The sequence below is a fragment of the Nipponia nippon genome, unplaced genomic scaffold (genome assembly GCF_047370975.1).
Source record: "Nipponia nippon isolate SJK-2023a ecotype South Korea unplaced genomic scaffold, ASM4737097v1 scaffold_3, whole genome shotgun sequence".
NCBI classification, from domain to species: domain Eukaryota; kingdom Metazoa; phylum Chordata; class Aves; order Pelecaniformes; family Threskiornithidae; genus Nipponia; species Nipponia nippon.
In genome coordinates this window covers 44,311,362-44,325,606 of record NW_028262347.1, presented here as the reverse complement: position 1 = coordinate 44,325,606, position 14,245 = coordinate 44,311,362, and the positions used below count along the sequence as shown (strand labels likewise).

The window sequence follows — 14,245 nt, the reverse complement described above, 5'->3', positions numbered from 1 at the left end:
GGAGCAGGCATTTGTTCCGTTGTTGTAGTGTTGGTTTCTTTCACGGTGGAGTTCAGCAAGCTACGTTCCAGAATTGCATAAGCTGGTGTGTTAGCTGGTATTACACTGGTTTGGAGCTTTTATACGGCCAGAAGGAATAGGAAGCAGTTTCTCAAATTCCCAGCTAATGTGTTGAGCAGTCAGCAGGGGCCTCATGTGAAGGAGTTCATTTTCTTTCCCACGTGCTTTCTTTTTTGGACTGGCATCACTTTTTACCTCAGCTAACGAATGCTGGTTTGAAAAGATTGTTTTATCTTTGAAAGAGTCAATATGGAAATTCTGTTCAGCTGTCAAAAATGATGATGTCTAAGTGGGTATCTCCTCCTAGCCTTCTCTTAAAATGTCTTGGGGGGGATGTGATTCTGTAGGGTATAATGATACACTGTAGCTGAGGTTTCTGTGGGAAGAAGAGTCCTCTGGTAAATACAAATTTATTGAAAAAGGAAGGACTTCCTAACATATCTGCTTGTACAAATAAATGACACAGCCTGACTGATGTCAAAAGCTTCTGTAAGTTACAGTAATACTGATTCCTGCACTTTTCTGCTCTTCTATTCTAGAGGCAGAATTCTAGTTAATGCTGTTTTCAGGACAGGAACAGTCTGAAGCCTAGATAAATGAAGTTGTAAGTACTTGAGGTGTGTGCATAGAGGAGGAGGACACTGTTCTGCAAGAACCTGCATGGACCAAGGGGATCCCTGCTGAGTGTGTTTGTGCAAGGTGGAGAGAGGAGAAGACTTACTGTTGCAGAAAGATGAACAAAAACTTACGCAGCTCTACAGAAATGTACGCAGCAGCAGTTGTCAAACGTTTTTATTATGTGTATCATACGTTTGTGTTATTCATGCTAAGTTAGAGAATAACACAGCAGTAGTTACTCAGATGTGCTTTTGTGTTTAGAAGCTGCATATTCCAGTTCCATAGTGGTGTGAGGATGGAGGAGGAGCCTGCTTCTCTGTGTCCTTGTAGTCTAGTGTAATTAATGTGATGGCTCAGGAGGGAGGAGGAATCCGGAATTCAGAGTTGTTTGGTGGAAACAGTCTGACTAAGTTTATACTGCTAAAGAGAGTAAGACCTGGGTGTGAGCTCAACCATGGCACTGCTGATAGAGCCTATGGCTTAATTATTAGCAAGGTTTTCTGGCATGAGTTTTGGTTCATGCTGCCTAGTGCTCTCCTGTATCATACCTGGGGACTGTTTGAGGAATAATATGCCAAGAACCAGTTCTTGCATGTAGCATGAACATCACAGCACCAGGTTTGGCTGCCTGTGCAGTGCTATGAGGACATTACTAGCCTTTGCTAGCTCAGGAACAGCTGCATGACCTTAATCAACACGCTGGGGTGTGCAACACAGACCTAGGTTTCATACTATGAAAGCACCACTTTGGTCTGTAGTTCAGCCCTTGCATTATTTCAGATGCTTTTAACTGGCGGGGAGCCTACAGATTACTATTTCTTAGAAACACCACATGAGACACGGAGGGGACCCACAGTCAAGTGCTTTGGAGTATGGATGTGGCGACTCTGTGTCACTTGACTGTGGAGTCATAGAGAAGTCTCTGGCTTCTCTGCCTCTATTTACTCTTTTGTTAGTACATCAGGCCCATTCTGCTGGTAAACTCACCAACAAGGGCCTCTTCCTTCTTTTCTTGGAACCAGCACCTAGTAGAGGTGGTCAGGACGGTTCACTGTTTTAAACTAGTTCCGCTGAAGAAGCTGGTTTTACCACTAGTTATGTTTCTAGTACCTAGTGTGCAAACCACCCTTTAGACAAGTCAACAAGCAGCTCAGCTCTCTAAGGTGAGGTTGAAAAAGTTATAATGCTCTGTGAAGTGTGGGACAAATCCCATCAAAAATAACTTGGAGAAATTTCTGTTTTGTCTGTTTATATGTCTGGGCACAGACTAGTGTATTTTGAAGGGGCTATGCCCATAGCTCTTGTGCAGGATATTATACTTACACTTGCTATAAAGTACTTCAGCAAATTCTGTTTGTGTTTTCACTGTCATCATTTCTGTTGTGGGTTTCATGTTGTGATGTAGCTCTTCTGTGATTCAAGATCCTCACACTACTCTCAATTTATCTGAGCCATCAAGGTTTATGCCCATCTGAATTTTGGTGGTGGTTTTTTTTTTTTTTTTTTTCTTAAATGCTCTCCTTTCAGCATCAAGTTGTGTGTTTTAGATCCTGTAGTTTTTCCTTATGTGTTGGAGGTATTCTTCAGGTTGCTGGCAATGATATTGATTGTTTGGTTTTTTTATGTGTGACTGACACATCGAATTTGGGAGCTTTGTGCAATTATTTCCAAGTTCCCTTTCTCTTCAGGAAATTTTAGGAAACCTACGTTTTCAGTTTATGACTGTGCAGCACTGATCCATGAAGGTTATATGTTGGATAAAGTCACTGTCTTTCTGATAATTTTTCCAGCTCTGCTCTGTCAGTGAGTCACCTGAGATCTAGTCAAGTTTGGTCAGCCTGATCTAATCAGCTCCTTCGAAGCTTTTGTTCTGCTAATTGCCTAACTGCTTGTCCTGAACTCTTGTTCTGGCTCTTTGGTGTTGAATATTGCTTGGGTATACAAATGGAGAATAATGAATGAAGAAAAAACTCTGTTCATATATTTTCGTGAGTATTACTGGTTTCCTTATTTTTGGAAGCTGTTTTCTTCTTGATGACACTTGACTTCCCTGGGAGCTGCTTGTTTTACCTGCAGGTATTTCTTTGATTTTTTTTTTTTTTTTTCCTCGCACCTAATGTTCTTGATAGATTTCTTCATCGGTAGGAACCGAGAATACTTACCTTCCTGTTAGATGTCTGATTTGATTCCCTAGATGTTCTTGCAGTGTTTTTCCATGGCCTTCTGGCTCTATGTAAACAGGGCCGTGAGCCATAGTTTCTTTGGCTTCACAGGAATAATGTGTATCAGTTGCACCCAGGTGTTTTAGCATGTCTATGTTAGTTCTTGTTTGAAGTCCTTATTAATTACATATTAATTAAAGGTAGTAGATGAGGCTGTAAAAAAAACAAGGTTTACATAAGTAAGTGAACAGAAGTAAGGACACTTAACTTTTCCCTGACTGAAATTTGTTTTTCCAGTCTGTTTTGGGTTGGCCCCCTTTAGCTCACTACACAGGCTGATCACTAGGTAGAAATAATATTTTCACTGTATTTCTTTCACTTTCTCTCATGTTGGTGTCTCCTTTTTTTGAGCAAATTTTCATCTGTAAGTAATAATTTGGTTTATTTTGCTTTACAAGTTATAGGTAATAATCTTGAAACCGCTAGGACGTTGTAAACATACTATAGTCTTACTTAAATCACATGACTATGTCAATCAACATGAAAACAATATGCTACAATCTAACAGAAGAAGATAATATATAAAAATACTTATATCTAAGTATGTAATATAAATATAACATCCTTTCCAACCTTAACCATTCTGTGATTGATTCTGTGTTGTTAACATCTATTTTAGAGCTGATTAAGAGATACTGGTGAACTATAAGAACTAATAAACTGTGAAGTCCTCCATTTGTTTGTATAAAAATACAAATAGGTTTGTAAACCATATTGGCCAAGAAGTAGCCCAAAAAGTTAGGCATTAGATTTAGTTCATATTGGCTTTTAGGCAAAGAAGCACCATGAACTTCCATATTCTAATGAGTTTTTCTTCATACAAAACATTCATACCTTTGCAACTATGGAATTATGTAAGAGCAGATAAAAAAATGTCATGTTAAGATTTTTAAATTCTATTAACATTATATAAAATAAGTCTGACCTAAAATTGTGCCACAGTTTAATAATTGGGGTATCAAAATATTTGATTTTTTTTCTTCACAATTGGACAGGTAATTAATAGTTGGAATAGCTGGATTTTATCCTGTGACGTAATTAGAGACAGATAATGAGTGTACTACGGAATACTTTTTGGGAACATGGTGCAAATATATTTCCCTAGGTCAGGATCGAATGAATGTCTGCGAAGCAGACTTTGCTGCTGCTGCCCATGCTGCAGCCTGGCTGGCTCTTCTTCGAGGCACTCGGGCGGGTGCCTTTGAACCATGCTTCCCACTTGGCTGGGCTCGGAAAGGGCACTCCTCTGTCTGTGGGGTGCGGTGCCCAGGCAGGCTGCGCCTGAGAACGTTTGAGTCGCTTTGCAGGAGCCAGACGAGGCCGGTGCTGAGCTAGAGCTCGTAGGTACCCTTGGATCCTGGCAGATTTGGGGAAGAGGCGTTCTTTGCACGGTTGTCTTCATTGCTCCTGATTTCTGGAAAAGCAAAAGTAGCACGTAAACAGGCTCTGCGCATGCGTGTATTGGATGTGCAGTACCTCATTGAGGCTCTGCTCTGTCAGATAGAGAACTGCAGTGTTTTCACGTAGGACATCATTCATCTGCAGTCCAGAAACACACACACATCACAGAGAATGACATGTTTTCATATTTTCCCTTTGAAAAAGAAATCTAATAGCTTTTCTTCCCAAAGGGTTGCATAGTCCAGAGGCAGAAGAGACTGCCTGGAGTCTGAGATGCATGGATTTCATATGGTCTGCATTGAAAGGGCCTGGAAAATTCAAAGTGAGTCTATGGAACTGGTAACTTGTGATGCTGTCCTAATTTATTTTTAGGTTATTCTATATCTGGAAAGGTGTCTTCTCTTTGGATCTTCTGTTTGGTTCTCTCTTTCTCTCTCAATAAAAAAAATACAAGCAGATGCTCTAACAGATTACTTATTGAACCTACCTTTATATTTTCTCTTATGGCTTCCTTCTGAAAGAAAGCATCATCCTTGTATAGACTGTAATGCCATTGCCTTTCCACTTTTATAAATTCCTACTGGAATCAATCAGCCAGTATTTCAGAAATATGTGACCGGAGGGTATATTAACCTTAAATTTCCTCTTTTTAGTGCAGGTAAAGAAACTGAGACTTCCTTTTCCCCTGTGACATTTTTTTAGGTCTTGCTTGTGTACATCAACTGCTTCGCCCAGAAGAAGTTGTTCTGTATTGCTGATCTGGAATTAAGTATCTGGGTGCCACAATATCAAAATAGTTCTGGCAATTGAATTTTAATCTCCAGAATATCTCCAGAATGCCTTTTTCCTGCTCAAACTTTTATTCTGTTATTCATTATGGCGTGTTTTAAAAAGATCAGTTGGATGTAAATTAAACAAGGCTCTTTTAAAATGTGTTTGTTCCAACTTGACAGAGTACAAATCAAAGGAAGATCAAAATATGAAAAATTTTGTCAGGCTATTTAAGAACGGTAGGTCAGCTTTTGGTTTTTTGTTTTTGTTTTGTTTTTTTTTAATCTTACTAGGTTCCTGTTTCAGTTTATTTTGTAACTGATTAATAGGTGGTGATAACTTCATGCTTTCTTAACAGCTTTAGAAATAAAAGCTCATTTTTAGAATGACTGCTTATAAAAGAGATTTATTGGGTGAACAAAGAGTGTTTAAGGTCATCTCTAGGAAATCCACACCAGGAAAAAAATAAAATGTAATGAATTGTGGAAATAGACGTAAAATCTTGGCAGCTAGAAGAATACGGGGAGGGGAGGGAGCCTGGGATGGTTTTGTACGTACAAGTGTTCTGTCCAAGCAGAGGTCTAGAAAGTGCACAGCTGCCAGGGGTGCAAGTAGTTGAGTGATACAACTGCTGCTTTAAGAAGCTTGGAAGCACCTTAGGGCGCTTGTGGAAAGAATGGTTACAATGGAGATTCACACACATACGCACACCCTCAGCAGTGAAAGCATTTCCATTCAAAGTTGAATTGGTGTCACATTCCATGAAAAGCGTGTCTAGAAATTTTCAAATGGTTTACAATCAGGAATGGAAGATAAATAGTGCCTTCATGACTTTGTTGCTCCTGAGAGATGCTTTCTCTCGGCAAATTTCGATGCCTTTCAGTTGTCAAGCATTCAGACGTTATCTCACTTTAATATCTGAATGAAATTTTGTCTGCGTTGCAGAAGATACGTAATTGCCATTTCCAAGGAAATGGCAATGTAAAGTTGTACTGAATGTAAGAATAAAGGAGATGTAGTTAATCAAGATGTGACTTGTGAGGGAGACTGGAGGTAACTTGATTGGCTGGATGGAGATAGAATCTGCCTGTTCCTTGATACGTAAAAAGGCAAGAAACCCCAGCAGTAGACCTCCTTCCTCCATGCAATGAAGTTGTATCTGCTCATATCTTGAAGAATGTATAGGAAACTTTGTAGGAAGCCCATGTTTGGATTGCATATGCAAAAATAAATTGTTTTGATGGCCTAATTTCAGTCAAAATTTAACCTTGCACGTTGCAGGAATATCATCAGGTAGTCATGATTTACACTAGTGTATAGTCAAATTCTGAAACACTGCATGTATTCTACATGGCAGTATGTAGACCAGTGTACCCCAGCAGCCTGATTTGATCCAGGCAATTTGCTTTAGTTGTTTGTGAAACTTTTAAGTAGTCTTGCAAGGGATTCCAGTGAACTGTTTTCACAGTCCAGCTGACTCCAGAGTTTGTACATGTTTAAAAACAATGTTTGTTAGTACATTTTAACTAGTGGATTTGTAATGGTAGGGTTGGTTTAGCATCTGGAAATCTTTGTCAGACACTTCTAAACGCAGACAACTCTATTTATTTAAAGCCTGATGACCAGCTTGTTTATGTAATCTCTGTATTGGCCCGATGAAATACCAAGATGAGCCAGGAGCAGAGAGGGGAGTTAGCAAAGTTGCCTACATCCTCGTTCAACAGAAATTTAACTGGCAGCAAATGGTTTCGTTAATGGAAGTGGTCTCAGCTGCCTTTTCTGCCCTTACAGGTTCTCTTTCTCTTGTGCAGCAGGTGTGTGTGTGTGTTAGGCTGTGTGGTGAATCAGATGGAGGAGCTCATGTGGAATGAGACAAATCTTTGCTTTTTCCTTGGTTATTTTCACTTAGACCACACCCTGTTGTGCATTAATACATGGCTGCACAAACACTTTTGTAGATGTGAGGAGAAGGGAGCATGACCCGTTTTCTGGAGCAATGCTGACGTATGTCAGTCTGCGGCGTTCTTGAGCTCCCACCTGAGATGGAGCAAGAGCAAGACTACTTAATTGTATAATTTATTAGCAGTAGTATATATTGTTAACAGGTAATGCAAGCTGCCAGAGATCGTGTGCAAGAAGTAGAAGTAATTTTAAAGCTGTGTTTTGAATACTGTATTGAAACGAGTGTTTGATTTCAACCCTGGATGAAGAACTGATGTTGTTACAGGTCTTTGGCAGCAATATTTTTTCACCAGTATGAAGGAAACCATTAGCATAATTGTTATGGGTTACTACTTTACTGATTGCTTTTCCGTTCAGGATTTCCACAGACAGTAAAGAGAATTCCTTTTTTAAAGGGAGATGTTGAAATAAACTGATCTCTTCATTACTCATAAACAATTATTTTGCCAAATCATTCATTTTTATAGTAATTACTAGGTATTTTAAACAGGGGTTAAAACTCAAAGTTTAAAAACATTAAAGAATATAAGCAAGATTCATAAATTAGTATTAATATACATGCCTGATCATCTGCTTTTAGGTTAATTCTTTGCAGAACAGGACTCTTCCTCCTTTTTCCTTCCCTTTCTTCATTTTCTGCCAACTTTCTCTTCTCCAAAAGTGGTGGAGACAAGATCTTAAATTATAAGAGATGTTTGCCTCATTTTAAGAGCTTTTGAATAGTTGGAAAGCTTAGATTCATTTTGGATTAATAGACACATAGTGCTGTTTATAGTATAACTACATATGTTCCTGTTCCCAGCAACTTTTGGATAAATAACACAAAATAATTTTCATAACATGAGAACAGAGATAAATAATGTTTCTGGTGCTTGCCTCATCACCTTAAAGAATGATTGGTTTGCATTTACATTAGAGATTCCAAAATAATAAAAGACACAATTTACCAAATCCGCAGTATTAATTTGGTTATTAGAGGAGATTGTTTTTATGCATCAGACATGTATTTTTAACTTTTTGCTCATAGTTAGTTTTAAATACAAAAATAAAAACCACTAATACTTGCTGTAGAAACATCTGTTACAAAGGGCTAGTTAATTTTTTTTTTTTTTTTTTTAGTTTTAACAGCTGTCATTTGTAGCAAATGAGAGTATTTGCCATGTACTTTGTCCCTGAGCATTTGTTTGCTTTCCCAGCTTTCTTCTTCTGAACAACTGGCTTTTCTGAATAGTACTGCCAAACTTTTAGAAGTCTCCTGTTGAGGTAAATGTACAAGTCTATGTATATGAACTGCTTTACAGCTTATATTTGCCTTTACTGTATGAAAAGGTCTTAGCAAATTTGAGGGTATACGGTGGATACATTGCATCCCTTTGGTGTCTAGAGTAGAAAACAAGCGTCCAAGGTCCAGAGATTTCTTTGTACAAGGGTATGTGTGCTTCACTAGACTGCAGTGTCACATGCAAATTCTCCCTTTCTCATGAGTTCTGCCTTTCACCGTAAGCAGAGGCTCATGTTCACCAGGAAGTATGGCCATAACGTTAAGGTTTCAGCATTTTTTTTCTAAAAAAGAAAGTGTTTAAAAAATAAGAGCTGGGGAAGCTTAGAGCCCAGAGTTCCTACTTTATTGGCAAGAGTTGTATCTACAGACAGACAGGCAGAATTTTGACCCAGTCACCTAGATGTCTCTCTTTCTCCATCCAAGCTTAAAAAGAGAGTTGAACCACTTGTCTATGGCTAACAGGACAACCAGGATGTTTCTGAGACCATCACCACCAAGAGCTGTGGCTGATGTTACTGATATGGAATTTCAGTTTTCAGCTACAGTGAACATGTATCTTAACGTATTAGATGAAACTACTTGTATCTTTTCACATACATCGGAGTCAAATCACCTTTGACAGTCACTGCTGACTGTCTTAAAGCTAAAAATCAGGCCGTTACAGTCCTCTGTATGTAAAAGTTCAGATAGGCAAGTCCCTAGATAACGATATTAGAGGGCAGAATGAAATCCTCTGAAGCTGCCACATGTTAGGTGTGTGTTCACTTAAACTCACGAAGCTGAGAGAAGAATGCAGATGGAAAACTCAGATGAGCAGAGTGGAAACACAGAATCATTAAGGCTGGAAGGGATCTCAGGAAGTTTCTAGTCCGACTCCTGCAGACGAAGCAGGGTCAACTATAGCAAATTGCTCAGCACTGTGGCCAGTTGCGTTTTCATTATCTCCATGGATAGAAACTCCGTAACCTCTGTAGGCAACCTGCTCCAGTGTTTAATCTCACAGTAAGAAAGTATTTTCTTACGTTTACATTGAATTTCCTGTATTTCAGTTTCTGTCCATTGACTCTCATCCTTTCCCTGGGCACAATGGAGTATGGCTTCATCTTCTTTACCCCATCAGGTGTTTATACACATTGGCAAGATACCTCCTGAGCATTCTCTTCTCCAGTCTGAACATTCCTAGCACTCTCAGCTTCTCCTCATGTGTCAGATGCTCCAAACAGTCATCTGTGTGGCCCTTTGCTGGAATCTCTCCAGTATGTCTTTTCCATACTGAGAAGCCCAGAGCTGGACCCAGCACTCCAGCTGTGGTCTCACCAGGGCTGAGCAGAGGGGAAGGATCACCTCCCTTGACCTGCTGGCAACGCATCCGGAGGATGCTCTTGGCTGCCTTTACTGCAAGGGCATATTGATGGCTCATGTTTAGTTTGGTGTCCACCGGGACCCCCAGGTCCTTTTCTGCACAGCAGCTTTCCAACCAGTCCACAGCGTGTACTGGTACTTGGGATTATTCCTCCACAGGTGCAAGGCTTTGCGTTTCCCTTTTTTTGAACTTCATGAGGTCTCTGTTAGGCCATTTTCCAGCCTGTCAATGTCCCTTTGCATGGCCACACAGCCATTTGATGTATTATTAACTGCTCATCCAAGTTTTGTGTAGTCTGCGAACTGCTGAGGGTGCACTTTGTCCCATCATCTGGGTCATTAATGAAGATGTTAAACAGTAATGGCCCCTGTATCAAGCCCTGCTGGACTCTCTGCTGCTGTTTTATAACCCTTTGAGCCTGATAGTCTAGTCACTTTTCATTGCACCTCACAGTCTACTTACCTGGTCCATATTTCAGCAGTTTACCTATACATATGTTATGTGGGAAGGTGGTTGAAAGCCTTGCTAAAATCGAGATAAACATCATCTGCTCTCCCTTCGTTTGCTGAGCCAGTCATCTCCTTGCAGAAGGCCGTCAGGTCAGTCAGGCATGATTTCCCCTTCATATATCCATGCTGATTTCAGGATTTATTCCATCATCTACTCAGGGACTGAGGTAGCGACTGGCCTGTGGTTCCCTGCATCTTCTTTCTTGAAGACAGGAGTGACATTTAGTTCCTTCCAGTCCTCAGAAACCTCCCCCGACTGCTGTGACCTTTCAAAGATAATCTACCCTTAGTAAACTTTAAAAATAGCATTGGTGCCATTTAAAATTCTGTTTCCTTGCCCTTTTAGAGGTGAAATTAGGTTGCTGTTTCATAGCTGTGAAGTGCTACTTTCCAGATGCTGTCATCAATGAGAAAATAATAATCAGTGTTAAAACAGCAATTTTACACCATTTTGTAGGTTTCTTCAAATAATTTCCATCACTTAACTTTGTTGAATATTGTTCTTCTGCTTATATTGGGGAAAGTGTAGCATGTATTGCAGAAGTTGAAAATGCTTCATAAAACAAAATGCACTTTAAGATAAAATTTTGTTTCTGTAATACAAATATTTTGTCAACTTCATTTTCTATAATCTTTTTATCCTATTTTTTAGCTTGTTTATTTACTTAGACATTAATACACTGATCAGTGAAGGTAGTGTAATGTTTTGTAGGATTTTTCAGAGTGGATGGAATTTCTCTTGCATCTTGTTTTGAGAACTCATTCCGTTGTCTGCAGTTAGTGTCATAAATAGACAGAATTTCATGCTTTGCTGTTATTTTTTCCAGTAAAGCCAATTGTTTAGTTCATTAAGTCCTTAAATATTCTTTCCTGACTTTTTACCTAATATTTGCTGGTGCTGGGGGGAGTTTTGTCTGTGACTAATAAAATAATTGGTTCATGTTCTTCTTACAACATCCTAAAAAATATTTGTGGACTTACTCTGTCTAATCTGAGCCATCATTTACCAGCTGAAACTTGTCTTAATTTTTCTGTGGGATCAGGCTGGTATTGTGAAGCTACTAGCATAGCATTATTGATGCAAATATATTGTTTCAGGTTTTCTTATTTGGTATATAACACATCAATGTTTTTTCAGGGATTGTGTAACAGTAAATGAGCCCTTTTCCCCACTGTTCTTCTTGTTTCCATTTCCATCTTTACAGAGCCAGAATAAAAGCATAATGGATTTTTTTTTTTTTTCAAATCGAAACCAAAACAAACCCAACAAAAAAACCCCAAACCAAAATGTAATCTTAGTGAAAACATCTTCTTACTGCATTGTGGGAATCTGAAAAGTAATGAAATTTGTTACCTTAAGCTAGAAAAAATATGGTAAGACTTCTAATCTGCAAGTAATCCATGTATGTATCTTTGAAGGGCCAGATGCATGGCTTTTGCACTGTTGAACTCGTATTTAAAATGTGCACTGTTATTTAAAATATGTTCTGTTACTCACTATTTCAGTTGTTAAGAAAATTTCCAAAGTGCAATCAAAGGAGATGCAGAGTGTTCTTTAAGTTTGTAGTCAGAATGCATTAAGCCTCTGCAGGTGCTTAGAAAGCAATGACCAAAATCGACTTACTGTAGCTTGACAAGTCACTGTTTGACATTTGAGTGCATGAAACACCCACATACAGACTTCTAGTCTACCTACTTAACAGCAAGTGCCAGGAGAAGACCACTTCAGTTTGCCTGAGAGAAACTGAGGTGAGCCAGGTTGCAACGCCTGGGTTAGCATGGCAAAGAGCATACCTGTAGTTATCGTGACCCAGCTGATACATAATAAATTGATTTGGGTCTCAACCCTGTACTAGTTGCTGGCTTCAGTTTTTGTTCCGTCCGGAAGGACAGCACCAGTGCCAAAGAATCAGAACAGTTTTGCTCTGCTGCTTTTGGACAAGTAGATGAACAGCTATCAAAGTTTCTGTATTAGTAGTGGTAGTGAAGCCTTATCGGTGGCAGGATGTATACTGGTTTGGTAAGCTACTTGGTCTGGATGCTGGGGGACGGAGTAAGTGCATCCAGTCTTAAGATGTAACTGGAAGCTGCTGTTTAAGCGTTCTGAGCTGATGTTCAGAAGCAGTAACACGGTGACAGTAATCCTGGTATTCTGTCTATTCCTGACAGCAAAATAGTGCAAAACTGAGTTGTACAGCGGCTGCTTGAGACATGGGCCTCCTGCTTTTAACTGCAGGCTTCATTTTTTATGGAGTGATAAAGTATTTTGGAACTACAAATAGAAGAAAAATGTTAATTAGTTTTTCCTTTCTGTTTCTTTTAGGACTCCTCCAGGATGGTTTCAAGCAGGTATAAAAGGTATGAAATCTTCGTACACAGCACATTTCTTTACATATATAGTTCTGCCAGAAATAAAGCTGATTAAATGGGTGTTTGTAGTAGAGGCCATCACACTGCTACTGTAGATATATAGCCTGATTTTGAGGTAAGGACCTGAGAGATGCAGCAAACTTATCCAAACCCCTTTATTACGTTACTATTTTAAAATAAACTCGGCTAGTATTTTGCTGGGTCTTAACAGTGCAGAACAGTTTCCCAAGCAAATGTCTAACTTGACTACACATTACCTAGTAGCCTGTAGTTTCACAGTTAATTTATGAACCACCGTCTTCTGAAGTTTAATACAGGAAGATAATTTTGTTGCTCTCCAATAGTGAAAGAAATGTCTATGGTTTTGTCATACTGCTGTCTCAGTTGTAGGGGATGCTACTCACATGTAGCATGTCCTGTTTGTTATTTGTTTGTGTTTGGGCCAAGTGGCACCCTGGCCATTATTCAAGTTCTTTCATCAGAAAAATATTTCAGAAGGTCTTGATGCACCTGACCAGTGTGGGAAATTTTTACCGATGTGGAATTAATATTGACACAGCTATCACAATTATCAGGAAAACGTAATGGTAACATGGGGCCTAAAATACATCAACTGAAGGAAAGCATTTGTGTAAACTTATTTTTATTTGACACATGGAATGTATTCTCTTTTAGATATCCGTTACTCAGGTAAAATGCGTAGGTGGTTAGTTCATCTGTGTATATATATCCTGGCTGTAGAGTAAGTGCAAAGAGCACCTACAATTATCTAGTCTTCACTGGTGTGTTTTCTACCCCTCAGACTTGTTCACCTATGGAATCATAGAATGGTTTGGGTTGGAAGGGACCTCCAAAGATCATCTGGCCCAACCCCCCCGCCGTGGGCAGGGACATCTTTCACTAAATCAGGTTGATCAAAGCCCCACCCAACCTGACCTTGAACACTTCCAATGATGGGGCATCCACAGTTTCTCTGGGCAACCTGTTGCAGTGTCTCACCACCCTCACTGTAAAAAATAATAACCTATCCTGTTATGCTTTAGATTTCTTAGCATGGTGCTGTCTTTTATATTTAGATCCCTGGGTTCTCATAAACCTAGTTGAGTGATGCTCTTTATTGGTGTAGGGTTTTTTTTAAATCCCTTTGTCATTGCAGAATGGGTGGACTTACTGTCACAACCTTAATAACTATATAATTCCGTGATTACTTTCTTACTAATCAAACACATTTTAGTTCAGTCTTCGCTTCCTCTTCAGTCCTTGTGCAGAATTTCATTGCTATTTGTATCTGCCAAATACTTAGTGGTGTCTATCATAGTGCTTTCTGGCTTTTCATAAACCTTATTTTTACTCTGTTCACGTGCTGTTTATCCTCACTCGCTTGCAAAAACTTGGTTGTGTGGGGGGTGATAATAAATAGAAGTTTGCGCAATCACATTTGTAGCTTATTTGAAAATAAGCTAATTTGATTAGCATTGCAAAAATAGGAAACTCCAAAGCTAGAAAATGCTAAAATAAGACTTTTTTGTGCAGTCTTTGTTCAGTCAGCTTTAGTTATATGCAGGATGTACGTTTTTTGTTCGTGAACTTTCCCCCTCAGGACTGGTGTCACATTCAGGAGGAATCTGACTTGCTGTGAGCTGCTGTTCATATTTTTTTATGTACGTTGCCATCTATCTTACTTACT

General features: G+C 39.2%; 1 protein-coding gene across 4 annotated transcripts in view; it reads left to right on the top strand.

Annotated features, from left to right (window-relative positions):
* Nucleotides 1-14,245, top strand: part of PAWR (pro-apoptotic WT1 regulator) — an 84,820-nt gene that overhangs the window by 52,191 nt on the left and 18,384 nt on the right. For all 4 annotated transcript variants that reach the window (XM_087767960.1, XM_087767956.1, XM_087767957.1 and 1 more), the window contains exon 4: nucleotides 12,512-12,546. In XM_087767960.1, coding sequence (XP_087624086.1) covers nucleotides 12,512-12,546 — 35 coding nt within the window. The remainder of the gene's footprint in view (nucleotides 1-12,511; nucleotides 12,547-14,245) is intronic.